General features: G+C 37.4%; 1 protein-coding gene across 2 annotated transcripts in view; it reads right to left on the reverse strand.

Annotated features, from left to right (window-relative positions):
• The window catches only part of LOC124722084 (DNA damage-regulated autophagy modulator protein 2), a 96,088-nt gene that overhangs the window by 19,768 nt on the left and 48,495 nt on the right, over nucleotides 1–27,825 (reverse strand). For both annotated transcript variants that reach the window (XM_047247278.1, XM_047247279.1), the window contains exons 5-6: nucleotides 26,615–26,753; nucleotides 3,718–3,866 (exon numbers count right to left, since the gene is read on the reverse strand). In XM_047247278.1, the coding sequence (XP_047103234.1) occupies nucleotides 3,718–3,866; nucleotides 26,615–26,753 (288 nt within the window). The remainder of the gene's footprint in view (nucleotides 1–3,717; nucleotides 3,867–26,614; nucleotides 26,754–27,825) is intronic.

Raw genomic sequence — 27,825 nt, forward strand, 5'->3', positions numbered from 1 at the left:
CATTTATTTGTATGATGTTAAGAGTACATTCGGCTATACACTATAATACTGACTCATTCTGCAGGACTTAACCTGTATCTCAGCAGCTAGCACTACTGCATACAAGCAAGATTAATACTACAATGGACAAAGCAAACATTTGAGTTTACTCATCAACAAAGAAATTCTGCATAATAGCAGTCAATGATTTAACCACACCAACAGGCAGAGAAAATGAACAAATGATTGGCTCACCCCATTATGTGAAACAGCCACTGTTCAGGTTTCTACGAGTTCCCAGTGGTATAAATAAATGATTATGAAAATTGCAACATCCAGAAAGACTGACATTAAAGAAATTCAAATTCTGAATATGTAAAGCATAGTGTACCATCAATAAGTGATTACTGTAAGAATGCAGAATCTAGCAGTCCCAACACTGAATAAAACTTTCTCGGGTTTCCAGTCATGTTGAGTTGTTAAAATGCCATGAGCTTTTGAATAGCCCATCAGCAGTCATTCCAAAGGACAATGGCCAGAGTGTGCCTGGTGGAAAGCTTGTAGCATTTTAAGCAGTTGACATGGCTCGAAAGCTAAGAATGTTTTATTCAATATGTGGTTAAGATTGCAGGTAAATTATATTATGTCTAGTGTTGCATAAGTTGCAATTGGGCTTATCAGCTGTATTATTATAAAATTTGTTGGCCAAATGGATCAACTGAGTCATTCTACGTTCAATTTTTATTTGAAGGTTGTTCTGTTTGGTTCATGCGATCCACCCTATACCATTTCACTCTTTCCAATCATAATTTTTTCAACTAATCTAAAATTTCTGTAGCCCTTTTACATGTCATTTCTACTGAATATTAATTTGATCTTTATTTTCTGGATGTGTTATCTGGAATCCAGCTGCTTCAAGATCTTGCTGAATTTCTTTTCTTCTTCATTATACTGGCGATTGGGTGACTTTCTTGATAGACAGTTTCTTTGGGGAGGATTCTTCAGACTCCTTTGTCCTGATATTTTTTTATTTATGCAAGTTCTGATGATTCTTTATTCATTTTTAATTTGGAATACAGTTCTGCAAGCGTAAGTGGCTTCCATGAGGGTTAAAGTTGGACGTTAGTGTCTATTGACAAGTATTTCTTATTATACATCAACAAGGGAATATCCAGGATGGAATGTGACAATATTATAAGAAGGATAGTCGCTACCCAACATATAGCAGAGATGCTGAGTCACAGATAGGCGCAACGAAAAGACTGTCAGAAAGTATGCTTACAGTCAACAAGGCCTTCGTCGAAAATAGACGACACACACACACACATGAGCACACACACGGAAATGCAACTCACTCTCACGTGACCATGAAGGCTTTGTTGACTGGAAGCTCACATGCTGACAGTCTTCTTCTTGTGCCTATCTACAAATCAGCAACTCTGCTATATGGTGAGTAGCAACTATCCTTTTCATAATATTGTATACATCAACAAGGTTAGAAATTGAGACTTTTTCATGTTGTTGGTTCTATTTATCCAAGTTTCTTTCTCAATTACACCATGTTCAAGGATTTCTCCAAGATATTTAAACTACAGAACTATGATAATTTTTTGATTGTATATGAAAACTTTACTTACAGATGGTTTTTTTTTTCGGAGGATAGCAGTACTTGAAATCCTATTTTTAACATGATTTCTTTTTTGGAGATTGGTTATCTGGGCACAAACTTTGTCTATTTCAGGACCTAAGAGAGCTAAATAATCCACAACCCCCAGGCAGTTTTTCCCTGTTAAGAGTTTTGCTACAATTTTTATTTTAGGTCGGTTTTCCTTTTGCCAAGTCTTCTGATGTAATCCAGGGCTCCATTGAAAATCAGTGATGCTAATCCCTCATCTTGCCTATGACTGGTTTTACTGTGAATACTTTTGACATTTCTTCCCTGAACTTTATCTTGCAATTTGTGTTGATTAATGTTGGTTGATGAATACCACATGACCCGAGGATTTTGAAAAGTGTAGATCTATTGATATTTATCATATGCTTTTTTGGTGTCTATGAATGAATTGAACAGCTGTTTAATCCTGTACGTGTAATATTCTATTATTAGTTCTGGCTGAGAATTTGATCTGGGCAGCTCCTGTATGGGTAAAGTCCTCCTTGGTCTTCCCCATGTTTTAGTTACATAGTGTTTTTGATCTTGTTTATGTTATAGAAGAAAACATTTTGTATTTGCAGTTTAGAAGGGTTGCCCCTCTGTAATTATCTGAGTTGGTTTCATCTCCTTTTTCAAATAATGCATGTATTATTCCTGTGGATCACTACTGTGCAATTTTTTCTGTGATTCACATTTCGACTAAAAGTTGGCAGAAATTTATGATTACAGGTATTTCCCACCCTTTTCTTTATTTCTGCTCAGATTAGATCTTTGCTGCATGTCTTGTAACTTTTTAGTTCACTGATTGCAAGTTCTACCTTGACGATGATTAGGATCAGGGGTTGTTAAAATGGATGTGTCCATATTTACTTTTATTGTTTCCAGTGGGTCATCACAATTTAATAATTTGTTGAATGTCTCTGGGAGGATCTCTGCATTTTCTTGGTTGTATGTTCTTTTATTTTTATGATTTATCAGTTCACATGTAATGTCGCGGGTTCATATTTTTTAAGACATCTGCCAAAAGTTTTATAATAATCTCACGGCTGCTTTTTCTTGACAGTTTCTTCCATTACTTCTAGGGTCTTTTCATGATACTTACATTTTGTTTGTGTGATGATGTTATAGATGGAGTTCTGGTCTCTTGGGCTTGATGGTTTATTGAAGTTTTGAATTGGTTGAAATCTTCATTCCACCAATCATGTTTATTATTGAGATTTATGATTTCCTGTAGTAATCTTTCTTTTTTCTATTAATTTGATTTGGTTGAAATTTCTCTTATTTTTATTTGTAGGTTTCATCTTTACTGTACTGGTTAATTTTATTTTGATCTTTACAGTGTAGTGGTTAGACTATGTATCTATTGGCCATAGGACTTTCACACTAAAGGAGTTCACAATGAAGAAATTTATCCATGCAGACATGGTCTAGTTGCAGTTTTCTTTTTCTGAAGTAGGGATGTTTGCAAGTTTTTAATTACTGAGGTTCCCCATTAAAGTATGTTGATTCTGAGATAAGTTTGTGGTTCCTGCAAATTTCAATCATTTGTTGGATGTTTTCGTTGGTTCTTTATGAACTCGCCATTTTCCAATGATACCTTGGAATTTTTCATCTTGTCCCAGTTTGTGCATAGAAATTACCAGGTAGAATTTAAATATTTGATAGAGGAATGCTGATTAAGGTTTTGTCTAGGTGATCCCAGAATTTTTGTGTTACTTCCCTGTCCCTTAGTGTTTCTATTATTCAGTCAATAATTTTGAGATTTATTAGAAATACATTACGAAATTATTGGCAAGTTTTCGTGACCTGCTTTCCCGGTATTCCTTTATAGACAGTATCCTTGTCATTCCATAGGGACTTGATGACAGCTCCCAATTTCTTGAAGGGCCATGATTATAACTGTGTGTTTGTTCATGATGTTAGCTGCATTATTTTATAAATAACATTTACAAACAACTTATACTGCTGTAAAATAACATGGAATGGGACAATCAAATTGTAGGACATTCAAAATTCTTGTTTTGGACATAAAGTTACACATTTCTCTACGTTTTAAGCAAGAATACTATAGGAATTAAACTTACCCTTGATTCTAGGCTAATGTTACGGAATTCTCTTGCGAATGACAAGATATATATACAGAAGGCCACTGCAACAACCCATTCAGATGCCGTACTTATCACATGTAGCTGCCAGCCGCCATCGTTAGGATACCACTTACGTGGATTGCTTCCTTTAAAAATTAAGAAAGAGATAACTTTTACAAAGATTGAACATACAGTAACCAGCTACTTCTGAATCCTAGCTACTAAAATCTTTCAATCTTCACAATCCATTTTTAAAACCCTCTTCTTCTATCCCTACAAGTTTAATAAAACTGTAAAACTAGTGCACTGAAAATTATCTGAAATATCATATTTACTTCTTACTTGTTCTATTTCAAATTATCAGAGAAAAATAATGGAATAACTATAAGAAATGCTGAGGGGTTATGTGCCTTCCTGAATAGTGAAAGCAAGGTAGTGAAACATTAGTTCTAATACTGCATTTGCATCAAAGAGCAAAAAGCCACATATCAGGTGGTACAGTGGTTCCCAATAGAATATAAAGAAGGAAAAAAACATTCTGCTTAGTTCAAAGAACTAGGAATTAAATAAGAACAGTGAACAGTGCATTATCCTATGACATGTGACTTTAATGTCATTCTTGATGAAATTTTGATTTGATAGATGTTCTCACATTGAGAATACAACTGCATCTGAATTATCTAAACTACACAAAAAAGTCTTACGGTGAAAGGAAAAACAGTTGCCTGCCACTTAAGAACTATAATCCAGCAGTTTAATATGGAGCAATGGTTCTTCCACAATGAAGTTCAAAATATGAAGATTATCGTACCTATCTGTTAATCAACATGACCAATTTTGGTGCCAGATATGACTAATCACAAGTAAGTGCATTTAACTACACGGAAATTGCAAATTAATGTGCACCAAATGGTTAAGGGTCTTGAGGAGGTCTTAGAACATTGATCTACATCCTCATACAATTATGTAAGATCTCCTCAGCACTCTTCTTCCAATGGCTGCTTGAAAATAAGCCTAAGCTGTTGAAGTAAGTCTTTGATTTCTAGCTAATGCATGATAATTCACTGAAAATTGGGAGTTTAATATATTTTTAAAAAGTGGTCATTTCACTGCAGTTTACCCAGCTGAATATTGGCAAACAACAGTCATATTTATGAATACACTTCCAGAATTCATTCTATCTGTGGTATTTACTGCAGTACTTATTTTGCAGGCAATAAAATTTTCTTGGCTTTCAGCAGTGTATCATGACTTTCTGTTTCCTCCACTATGTATGAAGTAATTTATAGAACTGTACCTGTAGCAATTTTTAGAACTGTACTCTTCTCACACACAGTGGGTTACAGAACTTAATTTGATACCTAACAGTGCAGTGCTTCAGCATTTTCTCTTGCATGTGAAGTTAATGAGTTTTTGTTCTGATACAAGATAAATGACATGACCTCCTATGGGTTAGTGATATTATGACTTGTGACCCACAACTGAAAGGTAAAACTGACAAGTTTTGTGAATAAGAGTAAATGTAACTGCACTCCAGTTAGGGAATAGCAATGAAAATGTGATAATTCTAGTACATAATAAATATAATTTAAACAATATCTATTGATATGCAAAAAATTTCTTATTGGCATATTAGTTCCTACTTATTACTATTCAACATTTATCTTTCTATTGAATTACAAATACACATTAGTATACTGCTATAACTGTAGAAAATGTAGCAAGGTCAGCTCATCATACATTTCACAGAAAATGTTTCAAATTCAATTTGGTTTTGAAAGTGAAAATAATGTACAAGACTCAACATGTTAATAAACACAAATCCCAGAGACCTTAAGATATATGTGAAACCTAATGAATATAATTTGAAGAAATTATCCATAAACTTTCCACAGCATGCTTAATACTAGGACAGTATAGGATCCCCAATTTACAAAATTGAATCTGAGAGGGAAAAGGTAAAGAAGACATCTGCAATAGTTAAATATGAGAATATAATGTTCTTTTTCTGGCCTACTACTGCACATTTACTCTCAGAGTCTCCTCCCTCTCAGCTTTCTTTTCTTTTTGTAGGACACCATTTGAAATTAGGTGGAGTGATATCAGATAAGAAATGACAGGTGCTACACAGAATCAGTGAGAAGAGGAATGTGTGGAAAATACTGGCAACAAGAGGGGATAGGATGAGAGGATACGTCTTAAGACTTCGAAGAGTAACTTCTATGGTAATCTCATCATATTTTAGGGCTACAATCAGGTAATAAAGTTTGAATGATATTTTCACCATTTGACTGTACATATTTCCTCATTTTATATAACTTTGATCTTAAGCCATTATCAAGTACAACAATGTTGGATATAATTAGAATGTTAAATGAAGCCACCATCAAGGTCGACTGAACTGGGTGTTCAAGCATGTAGGTAAGTCCAAAATTATCAAAATGCATGGCACACAGGTAATAAATATATTTTCCAAGCATAAAATTGCCAATGCTGAAGGCAGTGTTATGGGTGGGAGCAGCAGCATCCCAAAGGGATTGAGGGGGGGGGGGGGGGGGGGGGGGAGTGTCTGAGATGTTACTCCACTTGCATTAGGTATGAGATATTCTTCATGTTGTATCCACAGCACATTAGGTCTATTATTTGTCGTAGATCCACCATGCACTAAGCCTTAGAATATTGTTCAGGGTAGATCTATCTGCAGAGAGTCTGGGATAATGTTTGGAGTGGCTCTGTCTGAGCAAGAATTCTGGGATAATGTCTAGTATGAATCCACCCACATATGATTCAGAGTAGCGTACAGAAATAGATCCATCTGCGGTAGGTCCAGCAGCACAACTGTTCGTGCCTCTAGCGGGGGAGAGAATGCGACATCCCCCCCCCCCCCAGGAAACTGCAAAAAAAAAAAAGGAGCTGTGGTGTGTGTGTGTGTGTGTGTGTGTGTGTGTGTGTGTGTGTGTGTGTGTGTGTGTGTGTGTGCGCGCACATATGTGTGTGCCACGCATGCGAGGAAACAATTATGTTATGCTATTATGAATGCTGTGGTATTCTCTTCCACTATATGTGAGCTGCACATCATATGCACAGTATATGGAATAGTAAAATATTTGGATGCAATGTAAAGTGGTATGATTCTAAAACTGAAAAAAAAGGTATAAAGGCATCATATATTGATGTCAGTACAGATGAAACAAGAATAATTTTGTTGATGGAGGATGAATGGAGCTCTCTGCCTAACATCGATAGCATACATTCTGTCTACATGACAGATACTACAGCTAGGAATTTGTCTAATTTTTAAAATCATTTATCTTGAATTAAACCATTTTTTGATTGTTCTCTCTGGCAGTACTATTTGTGGGAAATTTACTGCTTTCAACACATATAAAACTGAGTGTTTTGGATGTGAGTGAACATATGTTACAGGGAGATGGTCGAAGATGTGGTCATTGCAGAGTGTGTCCATATCATTTTGGAATGGTGTGGTTTATTAAATCTCTTTCATAGCTGAATTGTCAGGATTGTGTGATAGTGCTATTGGCCAGCCTGTGACTTCCTGTCGCTCATTCCCTGTTTAACATTTGACAATCACACATTATTATTATTTAAATAAGCAATTATCATTTTGCTGTAAATTAGCCCAGAGGACTTCAATTTCCTCCATTAGTATGCATTTTGGGTAACACTATGCATTTAGAAAAAATACACATCCACCCTCCCCTGGCCATGGAGTATTCATGTCACAGCACACACATAAAAGAATGTAACTACATCCACATTTAAGGGGTGCGACTAAAAGTGTCGTCATCTTGAGCTTTGACCCAGTTTTTTTTTTGCTACTAATACAAATGATCGACTATACTGGGTTTGACCTGTGTGGCTCTAATGCAAAATATTATCTATCTGTTTACAATTTTAATTATTTAATGAGGATAACAATTACACAAACTCATGCTGTTGGTTTGTGCTCATATAAAATAATGTACTATAAGACATATACTACTACTACAACAACAGAGGGTTCTTAAGTGCTGGACTGTGGACCAAACTCTAGACAGTGCATCTTATATTATCAAAATACATGTCTTAATTCTACTTAAAATGACATCAAAGTCATCCATACATTATGATGACCTCAATGCTAGGGTACCATTATTGCATTCTAACATTTGGTTGTCGAGCTTTTTTGTATTTTTTTATAGACGTCAGGGCTTACACTTACAAATATACACAACTAAATATGTGTTTTTAGTGTTCACAGTAGCACAATGCATGTTGCTTGTCACTGCTGGACCTGAAATTAAACCCCATGGTCCTGGGATATCCATGTTGCAACACACACAAATTGGTGTAATTGAATTGCATATCCAATCACATTTAGAAAGTATGACTAGAAGATCCCATGACTGAACTTGGTTTCACCGTGACCTTAATGCAAAGGGTTTGCTACTAGTATGAACAATTAACATCAGTAAAAAAAGCATTTGGTGTTGGTGGTCATTGTGATCCTATTGCTATGCTAAGACACACTCCAGTTTTTGTCCTAAACATTTACGTTTACTATGACCAACTGACAGGGGAAAAACCAACATCTTCTGGAATAAATACTGCTGACTTGTATGGATGTACATATAAGGGGTGATTAAAAAGTTTCCGTTCGATGGCTGTACAGTCCAGAATCAGTATGCCAATCAGGCAAAATTAGTGTGAGCACTGAGACAATCATCCCACCACTGTACCTGGTTGAAAATATCCGTTTGGTAGAACAGTGTGTCCTGCTGCATGAAGAAGTCCATAACTGCCTGCCACATCCTCGTCTTACAGGAATCGTTGACTCTTAAAGGCCTTTTTTAAGGAACTGAAGGGGTAATAATTGTATCGGGAGAGATGAGGACTATAGGGCGGGTGCTTGACTGTCTTCCACTGGAGTTGGGGTACCTTCTGCATTATGACATTTGCAATATGGGGACGTGTGTTACTATGAGGGAGCAGCACTCCTTGGAGCACCATTCCACAACGGTGGTTTTCGACAGTCATGCTGCCCCTTACATGTTCTTCACTGTCCAATTGATGTCTACCAGTGTTTGTCCCTCAGCAGTCGAGAAAAGAGTAACAGCTCGTCGGTCCTTTCTGGATGCATTTGATAATAGCGTCACCATAGTTCATGTTTCTCCATTTACCACACACAAGCAAGAAAGACATGGACAACTCACTAATACGCTGCCAACATGTTGGTGGTTATATAGCCACAGTGGAGTTGCACTATGTTGTATATATGCTGCAGCAACACCCTCAAATGGAAACTTTTTGATGGCACTTTTTACAATCCAGGTAATCAGGACTGAGAACTGGTTATAAAACTATGCACCATATGACTATAGTTTTAATTATTTAAATGTAAATCGATAACATGAGCTACAAAACAGTGATTCTGACAGCTTTACTGTGGACTGTCTATAGGTGGATGGCATCTATTCATCATAAGCAAATCAGTGTGGGATACAATACCTTCCCAGAGGTGTTTTGCTAGTACAAAGAATATAGAAAATTCTAGTAACAGTAAATCAGAGAATGCAAAGAACAACTTTATATCTCTATAAGGCCTGAAAGTCTTTCTGGCAGAGATATAGAACAAATTAAGCCTTCCTCATACATAACAGAGGCAACTCGTGTTGAGTGGACTTAGACCACTACCTATCAAAATTTTTGTATATGTAGTTCTAAGGTTGTTCGGCAATTTAGTCTACTGAGATTTAATACTAGCTTATATGTTGATCACATGACATGACATGTTTTTACTGTTATGACTTCTAAAATTAGAATACACAAGTGTTATATTTTAGCTGGATGTGTACATGTTGTGGAAGATTGTAGTTTTAATGGATTATTTGGTAATTGCAGGATGCAATACCATACGTCGATACTCTACTTTAAAAAAAAAGAACTGTCAGGACCTATCATGGTTTATAAAACCGTGTGCTGTGTGCCTTTGGTTTTTTAACATGGAAATCAATTACACAAAACAGCAATATTGTCAGCTGTTTCATAGATGAGCTAATGTTGGAATTCATAGTTACTGTGCTGGATCACTGAAATCAACTCTATTTCCATATTACTGGAGTCCGTTACTTCCTACAGAATCACAATGAGGAAAGATGTTTTATTATGCATTCACATCTATGGCTGGCAGAAACGTTGCCTTCCCAGATGTGTTATGGTTCCACCTCACAGCACTAAAGTCAGTAGGGTATTGTAAATAAAAACCTGTGATTACCCATCGAACCTGTACATATTTATTACATCCATAACAAATTTAGGATTTTTGTGGTACGTTATGAAAATATAGAGGATTTGCTCATCATTCTGAGACCCACACCAGGTTGGACGATTAGATGTGGAATATAATTATCATGCAACCTATCTTAAATGAATGTTCCCTAAATAAATTACCTAGTAGAGTGCTACAAGAAGAAATCATAACATGCAGGGATTACAGAAATTTTAGAAATGGACTGTTGCATTTACCACCTTCTAAGAGCATAAAAAACATAAAAAAATAGTAATATCACTTCTACAGCCTTCTCCTCTCAGCTGCATCCAGCTTTGAACTTGATTCCAATATCAGCTGGTTTGTGTTTTGTCATCAGTTACAATGTCATAGATGGGGTGTTGTCGGAGCTCTAATGATATATGAGAATCAGGAAGAAGGATTCGTGGTAAAATCTTAATGTCCAACACTTCACAGCTGATGAGTTTATTGTATTGAGTATACATAGGTGTGTTTTCGCTACTAAGTAATGCATTTTTGTTTAACACAGGATATCGATATATTTTTGTTAATAAGACTGTACAGGAAAATCCATCAGCTCACAGATGTGTTCAACAACATACATGAGCCATGCTATAAAAATAAATTTAGAACATTTTAATGTGGTCTTCATAGTGTGTTCACAGAGACCGCAAGTGCCTCTAAAGTGTCTGGGCCCCTCTGTCTGGCATCCGTCTTAAGAGGTGGTGCGAGTTATCTGGCAAAAGCAGTTGCACATGTTATGAGCCACTGAAAAGAATTCTGGAGCATTAGCTAGATGGACACAAAGGTCAGGGATAATCTCCCCACCCCATCCCCCATGATGAATGCCATTGCAATGAGAAATGTATTGCTCTGAGCTACCTGAAGTCTTGCGGTGGTGGACACAGTGCTTACTTAAGGCATTTATGGGAATCGAGAAGAAATGGCAGTGATTCTACTGTTAGCAGGTATGTGCAATGTGTTTTCCAGCAGTTATTGTGTTTGTTAAACTGAATAACATTAGTGATGTGTCTTTGGAGAATCAACCTGTCAACAGCTCTCTCTCAAAGTTCACATTTTATTGTATAGCGAGAGAGCTGTCATGACCTCTATGAGTTGATGATGATGTACATAGATATAATTTATTTTTGCTGCACTGTGGCCGTGCTTGGTAACATTTCGGGTGACGGGGACATTTTCTCTCTCTCTCTCTCTCTCTCTCTCTCTCTCTCTCTCTCTCTCTCAATAAAATATCTCGTGTTACATGGTTGTTTATTCTGCCTGAGAGCTCTAGTCTGGCCGGGCCGATCCCTGCTGTTGCTTTTGTTTCCTGATGATCCACCCTATGGTGAGCAGAACAAGACATCAACTGCACAGAAGCACTAGTTCTGAAAGCTGGACTATGACTGGTCCAGAGAAATAGAAAGGAAGAAGGGGTGTGCCTTGCATTTATCTGTTTATTTCATTTCACCCCCATCAGTGTGCAAGTCACCAAAGTGGCGTCAAATCGAAAGACTTGCACCTGGCGAACGGTCTACCAGACAGGAGGCCCTAGTCACATGACATTTACATCTGTTTATTTGAAGTTCAGGCCCACTTCTTCTTCTTTTTTATGCTGCTACTGCAATTTGAATGGAGCAATTTTTATTTTACTGTTATAAGATCCACATTTCAGCCTTAGGCCATTTTCTAGTACAAAAACTTATTTATATATCAAAAGACATCAGACTGGTATGAAATACAAGTCATTGATGAAAAAGCATATCTGGTCATATAGGCCAGATCTGTCATTAGTAAAAGTGATAATCTCTCTGAAATGCCAAAATATATTGCAGACTTTCATTTCTTGACCCTACAGCACAGCTGTTATATGAAACTGCTAACCAGGTATACGCCACACTATTCTGTCTGAACAACAGTGTGGCACATACTTGTTTACTGGTTAGCAGTTTCATATAACAGCTGTGCTGTAGGGTCCAGAAATGAAAGTCTGCAATATATTTCAGAATTTTGGAGATGCTCTCACTTTTACTTATGACAGATCTGGCCCATATGACCAGATATGCTCTTTTCTGAGACAGACTTGTATTTCATACTAGTCTGATGTATTTTGATAGATAAACAAGTTTTTGTACTTGAAAATGGTTTAAGGCAGAAATCTGTGTTGTGTAACAACAAAACAAAAATGATTACAGTCAAGTGGGGGTAGCATTATTCAAAAAATTTAACATGACTGTGGCTCCAGCCAAAATAAAAATTATCAGCATGCCCACTTATTTCCACCGATGTGATGGTACCTATTTTGCCATTATTACCATTGTTGTAAGGCCCCTCACTTGACACATCAGCAGTGTCTTTTGCTCCAGCAACCAGGTCGGAGAAGATTACACCTGACATAATGGAACCTTCTTAGCTACTGCTAGTGCTGTGTTCGCAGCTATACCCCACACATCAGCGTTAGAGAGGAGGACTACCCTGCACCCATCACAATGTCCTTCTATTGCTTAGATATACCTGCCTCAAATGACGCACAGTGATGCCACATACTGTTCATCTCTCTAGGCTGCTTATTTTGTAGCACTGTGCCAATTCTTATACGCAAAATGTGTTTGGTCGGAAGCATCAGAACTTTGGTATGACAAGATTATTTCCACCAATATGAGAAAAGCTCATTTTAACACCTACATCTACATGATTACTCTGCAATTGTGAATTAAGTGCCTGGAAGAAGGTTCACTGAATCACCTTCAAGCTGTTTTTCTAACCTCCCACCCTCGAACAGTGTGTATGAAAAACAAACACTTAAATCTTTCTATGCGAGCTCTGATTTCTTTTATTTTATTATGACAATCTCTTTTCCCTATGTAATTAGGCACCAATCAAATATTTTCACACTCTGAGGAGGAAGATGGTGATTGAAATTTCATGAGAAGATCCAGCCACAACAAAAAATGCCTTTGTTTTAATGATTCCCACCTCAATTTGCATATCATATCCATGGGACACACTCCATATTTCATGATAATACAGAACAAGCTGCCCTCCTTTGAACTTTTTCGTTACCCTCCATCACCCCTACCTGATGCGAAACCCACAACAAACAGCAATACACCAGAAGAGGGCAGACAAGCATAGGGTAAGCAGTCTCTTTACTAAACCTGTCTCATTTTTTAAGTCTTCTGTCACTGAAACGCAGTCTCTGGTTTGTTTTCCCCACAACATTATCTATGTGATTCTTCCAATTTAATTTATTCCTATCAGTAATCTCTAAGTATTTAGTTGAATTTACAGTCTTTAGATTTGTGTGATTTATTGTGTAACCAAAATTTAATATTTTCATTTTAGTACTCATGTGGATGACTTCATACTTTTCATTATTTAGAGTCAACTGGCACTTTTTGCACCATACATTTACTGTGTCAAAATAATTCTGCAATCACATGATTACTTTACAAGTAAGTAAATGACAGTATCACCTGCAAACAATATTAGAGGGCTGCTCAGATGGTCCCCTAAATTGTTTGTGTGGATCAGGAACAGCAGAGTGCATATGCCACTTCATTGAGGAATGACAGATATTACTTCTGTTTTACTCCATAATTTTCTGTCAGTATGAACTGTGGCCTTTCTGACAGGAAATCATGAGAACAGTCACACAGCTGAGATGATACTCCACAGGCACGCAATTTGATTAAAATTTGCTTGTGAGGAATGACGTCAAAAGTCTTTTGAAATCTCAAAATATGGAATCAATTTGACATACCTTGTCAATAGCACTCATTATTTAATGAGCATAAAAAGCTATTTGGGTCTCACAAGAATGTATTTTCTGAATCCGTGTTGGTTGTTTGTCAATAAATTATTCTCTTCAAAGTAATTCAATATGTTAGTTTACCCATTTGTTGGAGCCACTAGGGTAATCTAAATTAATAAATTAGAGAATATAAACTTCTTTGCCAAGATCGCTAATAATAACCTTTATTCTTGATAACAGGTTTCGGTAATCAGTGTTATCATTTTCAGATCTGGAGAACATTTATACAGCGTATGTACAAAACAATTGTAATATACAGTATCAGGTACAATAAAAAAAAACCAGAAATACACAGTACCTCAACAGACAGGTTATCACATATTTCTCAAAATAACAGTAAAGGTACTCTTTCTCATGAACTGGCAGGTAAATAATGGGCTAGATGAATGATGCATTGTCACATCAAAATTAAACCTATTACATACAAAGTTATCCACCACACACATCTGTCTTACGTCACTCACAACAGCGAACATTGTTGCAGCCAGGGTGCCACTAGAGTAGCAGACAGTGACGTGTAAGCCAACTGTATATGAATGTTAAGTATGGAGCTATGGCATCAATATACTCCAAAAGGGACCTGGTGGATACACAGTCTGGTACAGAGGCCTTGCCTTTATCAAGTGATTTAAGCTGCTTTGCTGTAATGAAGATATCTACTTCTAAGTTACTTATGTTGCCAGTAGTTGTTGATTACAATTCTGATGGTTCAAATGGCTCTGAGCACTATGGGACTTAACATCTGAAGTCATCAGTCCCCTAGAACTTAGAACTACTTAAACCTAACTAACCTACGGATATCACACACATCCATGCCTAAGGCAAGATTCAAACCTGCAACCGTAGCAGTCATGCAGTTCCGGACTGTAGCGCCTAGAACCACTCGGCCACCGGGGCCGGCTACAATTCTGAAATATTTACTTTGTCTTCTCTGGTGAAGGAACTGGGAAAACTGTGTTAATTAATTCTGCTTTAATGGTAATGTTATGAGTAACATCACCACTGATATTGTGCAGTGAAGGTATTGATTGTGTCTTGTTGCTTGTGTACTTTACACACGATCAGAATATCTTTGGGTCTTCTGTCAGATTTCAAGATAGGATATCATCGTGAAAACTATTAAAAGCATCTCGCATTGAATTTTGTGCTAAATTTCAAGCTTCTCTAAAACTTTGCCAATCTTGGGGGTTATGTGCTCTTTTAAATTTGGCATACTTTTTATCGTAGCTTCTGCAACAGTGTTTTGACCTATTCTGTGTAACGTGGTGGATCAGTATGATCTCTTATTAACTTATTTGGCACATATCTCTAGACTTCTGTCAGTACTATTTCTTTGACTTTAAACCACATCTGGTCTATGCTTACATTGTTGGACTAGAAGGAGTGGAGACTGTATGTTCAAAAAGCATCAAGCAAATTTTTATCTGCTTTTTCAAAAAATGGATGTATTTTGTGTTTATTTTTGGTGGGTATGGATGTTATAGTATTCAGTCTCGCCACGACAATCTTGTGGTCACTAACCCTTTATCTGTCATAATGCTCTCAATTTGCTCAGGATTATTTGTTCCTAAGAGGTCAAGTATGTTTTCGCAACTGTTTACACTGTGAGGGGGCTCCTGAACTAATTGCTCAAAATAATTTTCTGACAACATATGCAATATGATTTCCAATGACATTTTATGCCTACCACTGATTTTAAACATGTATTTTTGCTAATGTATTGTGGGGAGACTGAAGTCAGCACCAACTGTAATTGTATGAGTAGAGTACCTACCTGAAATGAGACTCAAGTTTTTTTTGAACTGTTCAGCAACTGAGGGAGTTGGTGAAAGGAACAAGTTATTAATTTATTCCAGTTGCCAAGTATAGCCTCTACCCATACTAACTCATGGGAACTATCTGCTTCAGTTTCACTACAAGGTACAATAATTCTGACACTGACTAATATTGGAGTTTCCAACTAACAGTAATTCCACCCTCCATGAACGCTCAGACCTTGTGGGCCAAAAGGCTTCTTCTGACCACAGTTAAGTCCTTTGCAAAAATTTAGAGTCAACTTTTGTCTGGTTATAGCCAGCTTTCCATATCTTTAATGGTCTGAGCTTCAGTACTACCTATTAGTGCTTGGAGCTCTGGTTTGTTTTCCGACACAGCTAGGACAATTTACTATTAAGGTACTGATTGTTGCTAGGTATACCTTACTGTGTTTGCCCAGCACCTTCTCAGACTGACCCCTTTTCTGTTGTTTTCCAATACCCCTCTACCCTAAGAAACTTCGTAGCCCCCTTAACACAGCCCTCACTACCTGTATAAACAGTTCCTGAGTCTATCGGACACCTGACCTATTAAATAGAACCCAGAAACTCGGCAATCTATGGTGCAAATTGAGGAATCTGCAGCCTACATGGCTGCAGAACTGTCTGGACCTCTGATTCAGAATCTCCACTTTGCTCTGTACCAAAGGACCACAGTCAGTTCTGTCGACTATGCTACAGATGGTGAGTTCCACCTTCATCTTGCAAGCAAGACTAGCCTTCTTTACCACTTCATCCAGCTGCCCAAAACCAGAGAAAATCTCTTCAGGTCCCAAGCAATGCACATGTTTAGTATCTACATTAGCCACCACCTGCAGTTGGCTGCACCCTTTGCTCATCATGGTATTTAGAAGCAGCCTTTCCACATCTGGAATGACCCTCCCGATATGTACACAGAGTGCACACTGGATTCCTTCCCCTCTTAAGCGGTCATATCCCTAATGGGCCCCATTACCTGCCAAATATTGGAGTTTCCAACTAACAGTAATTCCACCCTCTGTGAATGCTCGGGCCTTGTGAGCCAAAAGGCTTCTTCTGGAAATCATGTGGTGACCTTGAATAAAAGTCATCTAAGTCTTTTGCTGCCTGCCACACCTCGGAACGACCTTCCACTTGACTACGGGTGAAGGGTCAACCTCAGTGCAAATTGGTACCCAGCGCAGCCATAGTAGTGGAGAGATCAGGGGACACATGGGAAGTACTTGGCATACCTCAGATCCTAACACCCCCCCCCCCCCCCCCTCCCGCACACGGTGATGTCCACTGGCAACAGCTTCAAGCTGTATGATCAAAGCCAACACTTTCTGGAGCTGTGCACGAATGACCACAAACTCAGCTCAGATCTGAACACAGCAATTGCAGTTCATATCCATAAAAAGTCGATGGAAGTACACTCTAGACAGTAGCCACATAGATAATTGAAGATATGTTGCTCCTGTTTGAAGCTCATACAAATATTCACAAACGAATAGTGTATTCGCCATATCTGTTGCAGGAACACAAGGAATTGTCTCACTGAAAGCTTTGCAAGAGCTCATACATCAAGTTATGAAATTTCTGCTAGGTGTTCCCCCCCAGGCTAACCTCACTGAGGTGATGGACACATGCAATTTTCCTAGCTGCACAGATAGACTAACATTTTGCAAAACATCCGGTAACTAGCAAGAATTGAAATAGAAACAAAGTCATGCTCTCTACATGTGTCTTTTGTAGTGCTGTGCTGATTGTTATACACACAATATCTTTGGTTGGAAGCATCAGAGTTTTGCTATTACTTGATGTCAATATGACGCAATGTGATGTTGACGTGACAATGAGATGGAACTCGCATTAAGTGGATAAAATACATAAAATTTTAGAAAAATATAAAAAAAAAGATCTGGAAACATACGTAACACACTGACAAATATGGATAATTGGGGAAGAATGAGTGGGCTTATATATTTGCCACTGTGAGGTCTCTGCTGGTACTTTGAATGATGTAATATTAAATTGTTATTAACATATAGAACTTGAATTACATGGCTTAATGTAATTTGTTATTAACAAATAGACACAGCCTGATTCTCTACCTACGCCCCCCTCCTCCAGAGTGAAACCACCCAATGAAGTGCCTCAGTTGTAAAAGGTGAAGAAGGGGAGGGTATGTTTCAAATTCATTCGTCTAGGAGAGAGGAGAAGGAGAAGAAGGGGCACGGGCAGGGGCGAGGGGCAGGGGAGAGGGGCAGGGGAGTGGAGGGGAGGGAGAAATTGGAGGAGGAGTAGAGGATGCAGTTCCCCTGGATGGCCTCGATCAATTACTGGCGCTTATCCCGGGAAGGGGGAGGGTGATTTGAATAAAAGTCGTCTAAGTGTGTAACTCGACATCACCAGAAGTCCTTATCATATCAGTGACATCCACTACATCTAGAACGCCTACTGATAACCTACTAACTACCACTAAATCTCTGCTTTGCTTCTCCTTCTTTTCTCTTTCCTCACAACTTTTAAATAGGCTTTTTTATCTTGTTCTTTCCACTATTGTTCTCTCACACTTAGATCATACACATAAGGTGTAAGATCATACATATATGATTGTGGACGCACACATAACTAGAATTCCTTTCCTGCTGGGAGATAGTGACTGTGAGAGTTTACCCTGCAAGGTGACTCTACAACATTCTGTTTTTAATCATTAGCCTTCAAAGCACATGAACAACCATAATCTATGGGGAGATATCAGCTGTACAGATGTACTTGTTTTCATAATGACTGTTTTGTGTGATACGTGATTTTGCACTGGGAGACATTGCAGAGCAACATGTTGACATAAAGTTCTGTAAAAACATGTTCATGTTCTCCTGCATGTGGATTCTATGAAAAACTCTTGCTGTATCACGCACTTAATATCCATGTGACATAAACCCTGCAACAGTTGCACGCCGACTGACATTCCACACCGATGTATAAAAATTCCTTTCCTTTTCATCTCTTCAGACCCAGAAATCACATGACCCGAGTACCTTTCACTTATCAGCGGTAGTATGTTACTCCTTTGTTTCATTTTGACTAAAGGAGCAGTGGTGGAACTGTCAAGAACTGTGGACTGACAGCCCCATGTGAGCAGCGGTGTTTGGTACAATTTGCACTGTTGCCTTGAGGAGACACAGTAAAAGGGAAGCTATTATAGCCATGTTATACTTTATTCTCAAGATGTTTCTTATTGTTGTGGTGTTACTTTTCCTTAGTTACATTTTTTTGCTAAGTACAAGCCAGTTAACTGTTCTATTAATAGATGTTTGTGGAATGGAATTGCACTTGGATTTGCAAAGCCAAGAGGATTAAATTTGCCTTCCAAAATCTTGTACTTTAGCACCATTTATTCCTAGGAAAGGCAAAAGTGTTGTACTTATATCCAGTTGCCACCATGATAACAGTGTTGATGAAGAGACAGGCAAAGAAAAAATGTAAACATTGTAAATTAGTAAAAAGAAAATTTAAACACAGTAAATTATGTATTCACAATTACTTTACTGATTTTTACCTATAAATTTACATTTATCTCCATGTGGACTGACTGTCTGCAGTGACTACTAATGGTACAAAACATGGTGTGACTTCTGCAGCATCAATAAACATAATTTAAAAAAATTGAAAATCTAACATGTGAGAACAAACTAGAAAACAATGTCATTTTTTTCTGACATGAATGGGTTATTTCACCATGAACTTGTTCCAAAAGTACCAACTTCTCCATCTGAAATTAAGAAAGATATATATCCTCTCAACAATAAAAGCTCATATGTATTTGATGGTGTTTCCAGTACAGTACTGAAGATTTGTTCCCTTATAATAAGCTCAATTTTATCTAAAATACATAATGTACCACTAACTCAATGCATCTATCTAGACAGATTGAAATATGCAATGTAAACCCCATCATAAGAAAGGTGATAGTAGAGATGTCAATAACTACTGAACTGTTTCACCACTGACACAATTTTCGAAAATTTTTGAGAAAGTGATTTGAGTAACAACAATAATATCCTCGGTGAATCACAGGTTTCATTTCAGAAGAGCTGCTCTACTGAGAACACCATTTACACATTCACTTGCCAAATTTTACAAACAGTAAATAACAAAATGGTGCCATTTGGTATTTTCTGCGACTTTTCAAAGATTTTTGACTGTGAAATTTCGCATATTTCCATTCAATAATGTCATAAGGAATAACATTCTGGAGTAATTCACCTTTAAGAAAGAAAGTATTCATTGCGCAAAAATGTGCTGTTAGAACAATCAGTGGTGCTGCTCACCCACGATCACCTTGTAGACATCTGTTTAAGGAGTTGGGCATTCTGATTACTGCTTCACAGTATGTTTATTCTTTCACGAAGTTTGTTGTAAATAATCCACAACAGTTCAAGAGGAACAATGAGGCACTTAGTTACAATACCACAAGGAAAAATGACATTCATTACTGCACATTGAGGGTGTCTTTAGCACAAAAAGGGGTAAACAACGCTGCAACCAAAATTTCTGATCACTAACCCAGTGATATAAAATGTCTGACAGCCAGCAAAGTAAAATTTGAAAGGAAAATGAAAATGTTTCACCTTGACAACTCCTTATTCTGTAGAAGAATTTCTATTATTGCAATCTAAACCAACATTTATTTCTACATGTATACTCTGCAAATCACACTTAATGGCTGGCAGAGGGTTCTATGAATCACCTTCACAACAATTCTCCATTATTCCACTCTCAAACAGCACACGGAAAAAACAAACACCTATATTTTTTCTGTGCGAGCTCCGATTTCCCCATCTTATTATGATGATTATTTCTCCCTAGGTAGGTTTGTGTCAACAAAATGTTTTTGCATTCAGAGGAGAAAGCTGGTGAATGAAATATTGTGAGAAGATCCCACCAAAAAGAGAAATGTCTTTGTTTTAATAACGTCAACCCCAAATCCTGTATCCTGTCCGTGACACTATCTCCTCTATTTCCTCATAACACAAAAGGTGCCGCTCTTCTTTGAACTTTCTTAATGTACTCTGTTAACCCTATCTAATGAGGGTCGCACACCACACAGCACTACTCCAAAAGAGGACGAACAAGCATAGTGTAGACAGTCTGTTTATTAGATCTGCTGAATCTTCTAAGAGTTCTGCCAAAAAAAATGTAGTCTTTGGTTTGCCTTCCCCACAACATTCTCTCTGTGTTCTTTCCAATTTAAGTTGTTGGCAACTGTAATTCCTAGGTATTCAGCTGAATTTATGGCCTTTGTATTTGACTGATTCATCATGTAAGTGACGTTAAACAGACTCCTTTTAGCATCCATGTGGCTGACCTCACACTTTTCATTATTTAGGGTCAATTGCCAATATTCACACCACACAGATATCTTTTCTAAATCATTTTGCAACTTGTTTTGATCTTCTTGTGGCTTTACTAGGTGGTGAATGACACCATCACCTACAAACAACCTTAGACTGCTGCTCAGATTGTCTCTTTAATCATTTATCTAGATAAGGAACAGCAAAAGGTCTATATCACTATCTTGGGGAATGCTAGAAATCGCTTCTGTTTCATTCGATGACTTCCTGTCAATTACTACGAACCATGACCTCTCTGACATGGATCAGAAGTCCAGTTGCACCACTGAGATGATATTCCATAAGCATGCAATTTGATTACAAGCTGCATATGAGGTACACTGTCGAAAGCCTTCTGGAAATATAGAAATACGGAATCAATTTGAATACCTTGTCAATAGCACTCAACACTTCATGTACATAAAGAACCAGTTGTGTTTCACAAGAACTATGTTTTGCAAATCCATGTTGACTGTGTGTTCTGATCAAGGTAATTTATAATGTTGCAATGCAATACGTGTTCCAAAATCCTGCTGCATATTGACATTAATGATATGGGCCTGTAATTTAGTGGATTACTCCTACTGCTTTTTTTGAATACTGATTTCACCTGGGCAGTCTTTGGGTATTGACCTTTCATTGAGTGAGTGATTGTATATTATTGTTAAGTATGGAGCTATTGTATCAACATATTCTGAAAGGAACCTAACTAGTATACAATCTGGACCGGAAGACTTTCTTTTATTAATCTGGACTGGAAGATGTGCTTTTATTAAGTGATTTAAGTTGCTTCACTACTCTGAGGATATCTACTTCTAAGTTGCTCATATTGGCAACAGTTGTCAGTTTGAATTCTGAATATTTACCTCGTCGTCTTTGGTCAAAGAATTTTGGAAGGCTGTGTTTAGCAACTCTGCTTTATCAGCACTGTCATTGATAGTATTTTCTTTGCTATCACACAGAGAATACACTGATTGTGTCTTACCGCTAGCATACTTTACAACAACCACTCTTTCTGCCAGGTTTCGAGACAAAGTTCTGTAGTGGAAATTATCATAAGCATTTTGCTTTGAAGTTTGTGCTAAATTTTGAGCTTCTGTAAAAGACCACTGATCTTGGGGATTTTGGATTAGTTTAAATTTGACATGCATTTTCATTGCTTTTGCAGCAGTGTCCTGACCTGTTTTGTGTACCATGGGGGTCAGTTTTAGAGTATTTGGGAGTTACGATATTCAGTCTTGCTATGACAACCCTGTGTCTGTTTTGATGCTCGTTATTAGCTCAGGATTATTTGTTGCTACAAGATCAACTGTGTTGTCATGACCATTCCCTATCTGATTGGGCTCATGAACTAATTGCTCGACATAATTTTCAGAGAATGCATTTAGCACAGTTTCAGATGATGTTTTATGTGTACCTCCGGATCTAAACGTGTATTGTCACCAACATATCGAGGGTAAATTGAAGTCACCACCAACCAACTGGACTGGCTACTGGTGCAGACCTATTGGTCGATTCATAGGTCATGCTGGACATCCATTGGGTCCCCAAGGTCAGTCCACAACAGTGATACCTACCCACTGTAGCCTCAAGCTGTGTAACCAAAGCCAACACAGTCTGGAGCTGAGAGAAAAGCGTCACCAATTCAGCTCACATTTGCACAAAGCAATCACAGTCCCTTTCTACGCTAAAGACTGTGGTAAACTACACTGCACAGACAAAGAAACGAGTATCGACACATGCTACAAAGCTCTATGGTAATAACTGACAAAAATGCAAGAACTGTGTCTAGTACATTAGATTAACACGCAGAGATTTAAAACCTAAGTTTCGAAAGCACACAGGTTAGCACACTGGTTAGGAACTCGTAAAAGTCACAGAATCAATTTACTTTCCAACACAAACAAAAATGCAAGAACACACACAAATCCAAAAACTAAACTACCAAAGAATACAGATGAAACAATATAATTTGCTCCTGGTTAGAAACTCGTAAAATGTCACAAAATTGGTTACTTCTCTGTTGCTGCTTGTGTCTTGGCCGGCCGCAGTGTCTTGGCCGGCTGTAGTATTTCATAAAAGACCAATTTTTGCGGCATAAAGTAAGGAACTGATCATCTGACAGCTGATAATTCCTGTGTTACAGAAGTATTTATATTATGTGGGAAAATAAAACTGAAGAGAGAAATTAAAAAACAAATGAACACCTAAACAAGTTTATCAAGTGGTCAAGGACTGCACCATGCTCTTTGCCAAAACCAAAAAAAGAACTTCATCACATACAGAACCTCCATAAGGAGTACCTGTTGCCAAACAGGTACTAAATTCCAGCAGAAAAATTTCGTTATTCAGAGAACTGTAGCACATTGTACAAGAGGTATATCTGAGCCATAAATCTCTAACACGAAGTGGTCCACCTATACAAAACATTCAGAAGAAATAACCATCTACAGTCACCTCAAGTCACTGTAGAAGTAATATGCATGAAAATGTGCCTGAAGACAGGTCGCGCTCATATTTCTTTTCCTTTGTGGATCCAAGAGCAAGTGACTGCCATGCATTTTAAGAGACACACATCTTAACCAGTCTTCAGGCCTCTGTGTAAATTTTAATACTCTCGAAGATGGTTAAGAATACAGTGTGTAGGAAACAGTCTAACTCTTCTACTACACACTACATTCTGAGCACTTCTGGCAAATATTACTTGTTTACGAATGATACAGAGCTTTAAATGCTCAGCATTTAAATTGAACACAACTATATTGATAAGAAAGTGTGTTGAAGTAACTTAATGGCAATGCAATCAGGTAACTTTCCCAGCAACCAGTTGCTGAGACCACTATTTGGCTGCATTCCCCAAAGTTATTTGAAAATTTCATATGCCAGGAGAGCTTCAAGCTTCAGAAGACAGAGTGCGTTATAGGGAACATAAAGGGTGTTTCTGAGAAATCTATTCTGAGAAGTCTGCCATGAAGTAACACACATTGGACTAGGATTTTCAAGTTGTGACTGATGAAACATCTGTTAAAAATGAACAAATTACTTCTAGATTAACAGTATAGGAAAAAACCTTTGAAATTCAAATCTAAATTATGAAAACACCATCACCAATGATATAGGATTTTCAAGGGAGGTGCTACACAAATGTCTAACATATCGGAATAATATAAAGCAAATTCTATAATAGTTGTAGTTAATGGCAGAAAATGTCTGCATATAGCAGGTTTAGTAATTGTTTTTAAGAATGTAAATCAAACACTGTATTATACGATAATGAATAAACATGTGATAGCGCACAGAAAAATTGCATTGGTCTGCCCAAATAAGAGCCTTTCACAATATTATTGTGGTCAGTACAACTCTCAGGAAGCTTTCAAAAATCCACTTTGGGCAATGAGATGAAACTGATGCTATGCTTGGGACAAGTGATCTAAGTGACTTATGTCATTTGGTAGGTGATTGCTAACAAACTGAATGGGTCATTCATCAGTTCTTATGGGCCTCCAACATAATTAAATAATTGGGAGCCACTAATGCAACGAATCAATACAGAAGTTTTCAGTCCTGTTAAATGTATCCAGATCAACTGTTCGCAATTTCATAATAAACTGGCAACACAATAGTACACTTTTGAATAAACTGAGACTGTTAAATATGCAAGGCACTGCAAATTTTGCAGTGGAATAATGGGAAAAAATCCATGTAAGGATGAAATTCATTTTGCACAGTGGTGGAACACAATATATGATATGCTACTCCAACGGAAGACTGCAGGTGCCTGGTAAACACAATACCTTGCACAGTGTCTATGGTGAAATTCACAATAGGGTGAAACTCGGGGTACCTTTCTATCTCAAGCAAAAGGTTCATCCTCCTCACCATTCTGTGTACCAATGCCACAGTAGAGGTTCACAAGGACAATCTAATAATTTTGTTGTTGTTTACCATTGAAGAATATACTTGTATGTCAAACACAGTAGCTTACTCATCCATAATGCATGGCTTGTACAACAATTATTTCTGACAAAAGATAGGCTGCACACAGAATGGCATGTTCAGAGTTCTGATTGGAAACCAAATGAACATTTATAGGCATAGAAAAGAACAAAAGCTTTTTAATTGTGTTGCTACATAAGAATGCAGTAGATCAGATGGGAGGAAAATATATTTATTGCACAACTTGGCTGAATGAAGCGATTGGTTGACAGGATGTATCTTGGGAAGCATAATGGAATTTTCAATTTGTTTGTAATGGAGGGAAAAAAGTGCAAGTGTGTGTGTGTGTGTGTGTGTGTGTGTGTGTGTGTGTGTTCACATGGTGTAGTTGAAAGGAAAACTGATTGCTACATCACAGATACGTAAACACACATCTAAGGCTCAAGGGAAATGGGATGAACATATTTTGTGCTCTGTGATCAACATGTTTACCTCACAAGTAAGAAAAAAATTAGCGAATGTTTGTGATACAAAAAAAGATAAAACATAAGCATCCTCATTTTGGTGTCAGTCAAGCAAGCTCTAGTAATATTAGCATTTTATAGATATGAAATTTATGGGCAGAAAATGTTAAGGAAGATCCACTAATCCCCCTGTCCAAACTCCTGGAATGTAGAGGAGCTGAGGGCTCTTAGATGGTGTTTTACTTTGTAATAACTACTGAAGAAGAGCACTGGAGATGTTCAAACAAAAGCTATAATGCCAAAATCTTTATGATTGCAAATGATCATAATTTATTTTATTTTCTGTCTGATGCAACCACATAATTTTCAATCTTTGGTCTTAAGCATTCCTGAGCATTATACTGATTTCTGTTTTGAACAGCGCCAAATCAGAATCCTGTCTACTTCAGATCATTTAATGATACATGAATAACCTTAATTGTGGATACATGGCTCACTGCAGATGATTGTCGAAACTTTCATACAAAACCTATAAGCATACAAACACATGAGGTGCACATACTGAATGCTACTAAAGTTAGATTCATACTAAGGTTGATTGTTCAAGTGGTTACCCACTTAATGTGGACACAGTATTTTTAAGTCCTGGACACAGTATTTTGAAGTCCAGTAAGAGAACACTCACAGTATGAAGGGTTGTAAAGGTGACTTGATAGGGTGGGGTTCGGAAGGGGGAGTGGGGAGGGTGAGCAAGATTAAATTCTAGAAGGAGTAAGAACACTGTAGTACCCAGTGTTGATGAGAAGATTCCATATGGCCCTCATGAGTACGATTTAGAAAATGTGTTGTAGTGTCACTAACTTTCTGATAAGCACTGTTTGTATGCTCACTTAACAGAAGGGAGGAATCATTTCGAGTCAACATAGGGCACTAGTAGTGATTAGTGGAGTTGGTAAAGTGCACAGAGACTTAGGAGCATTATGTTCTTAACAGTGTTAGTGATTCCATATGTATTACAAAATATTTATGAATTGGAGCAGTGAGTGTGACCCACAAGAAAGAAAAATTAAATATTACCTATTAAACAAATACGAAAACTACTGTAACCAGGAAGTCAATGGACAAAAATAACATTATGTGACAACAAGCCAAAAATTCTAGATGTTCCACAAAAGAAAAGTATTCAAACAGCCAAGCAACATGCACTTTTTTTAACTTACCTCTGAATTGGATGTGTGACAGAACTCCAGTTATGCTAAGTAAAATAAAAAATACAGTGCATATGACAGCCAGTGCTAGTCTAAGATGGGCCAGCTGAAGACTATTTGCTAATGGCTGCATATGGTAAGAACACACTGCCTGCAAAACAATGAAAAACCAAAATCAGAGAGCACATTCATTAGATTGTTTTGAAATTGCAAAAATATATTACAATGAATTTAACTTTTGTCAGACAAGTTCAAAGATCTGTACCAGCTTATTAAGCTCTTTACACATTTCATATATTACTCACACAATTAACACAAATTACATATTTAAAAAAAATGGTACTTGTGCTAACTGTAGAGCTGGGGTGGTTACCACTGACTAATATTTAGGCACAATTTCAAGGAAAGAATGTCAAAACTACACTTCAGTTGCTCGAATGTTTCAAAGTTTGAACCTTATCAACTGGATCCAACAGGCACCAATCTAGCCTGTAAGAAACTTCTCGTTTTGCATCAATGTGCACCAAAAAGGAATTGCTCTAGAGATAAAAGCTGTGTCCTGAGGCAGGATATTAGCCTTTTGTAAGCATTTCTATGCCAATTGGGCACTCAAAACATGGCAATACCTAGTGTTGCTATGTTTGACTAGGTATTTACATTTATCCCAACATCTCAATTTTTAATGGCTCTCTTACTAGCTTTCAAAGCCTAGCACCATTGGGAGAAAATGCAAATTGGTTCAGAATGAAAGATATATGTATTTGAATAGTACATAGCAGAAATCTTGGGCAATGTGACACAAAATCAATTTAATTAAGGTGCATTTACAAATGATTATTCTAATGAGGAAGACAATCTGTCATAATCCTGGGATTCACCTTAAGCAATTTACAGTAATCATGGAAAACCTAAATCTGGATAGTAACACATGGATCTGAAATGCCTCCTCCCAAATACAAATCCAGTGTTCCTGTGCCACCTTGCATCAACTTTCATTCTGCATGGCCAACAAACACAGAGTAACTTTTTGACCATACAGAGATGTAAATAACCAGAAGTAAAGCACCAGCTAGGTAGTTGTGACATTTAAAGGCATTCACCATACAGTATTTTCTATAATGTGACTCCTCGCAGACATGGGTATCTGCAGAAATTTATCCAAGGAAAGGGGGGTGGGGGGGGGGGGGGGGGAAGATACAAAAAGTGCCTTTTTTTATATACCT

The sequence above is a fragment of the Schistocerca piceifrons genome, chromosome X, assembly GCF_021461385.2.
Source record: "Schistocerca piceifrons isolate TAMUIC-IGC-003096 chromosome X, iqSchPice1.1, whole genome shotgun sequence".
Taxonomy (NCBI): Eukaryota; Metazoa; Arthropoda; class Insecta; order Orthoptera; family Acrididae; genus Schistocerca; species Schistocerca piceifrons.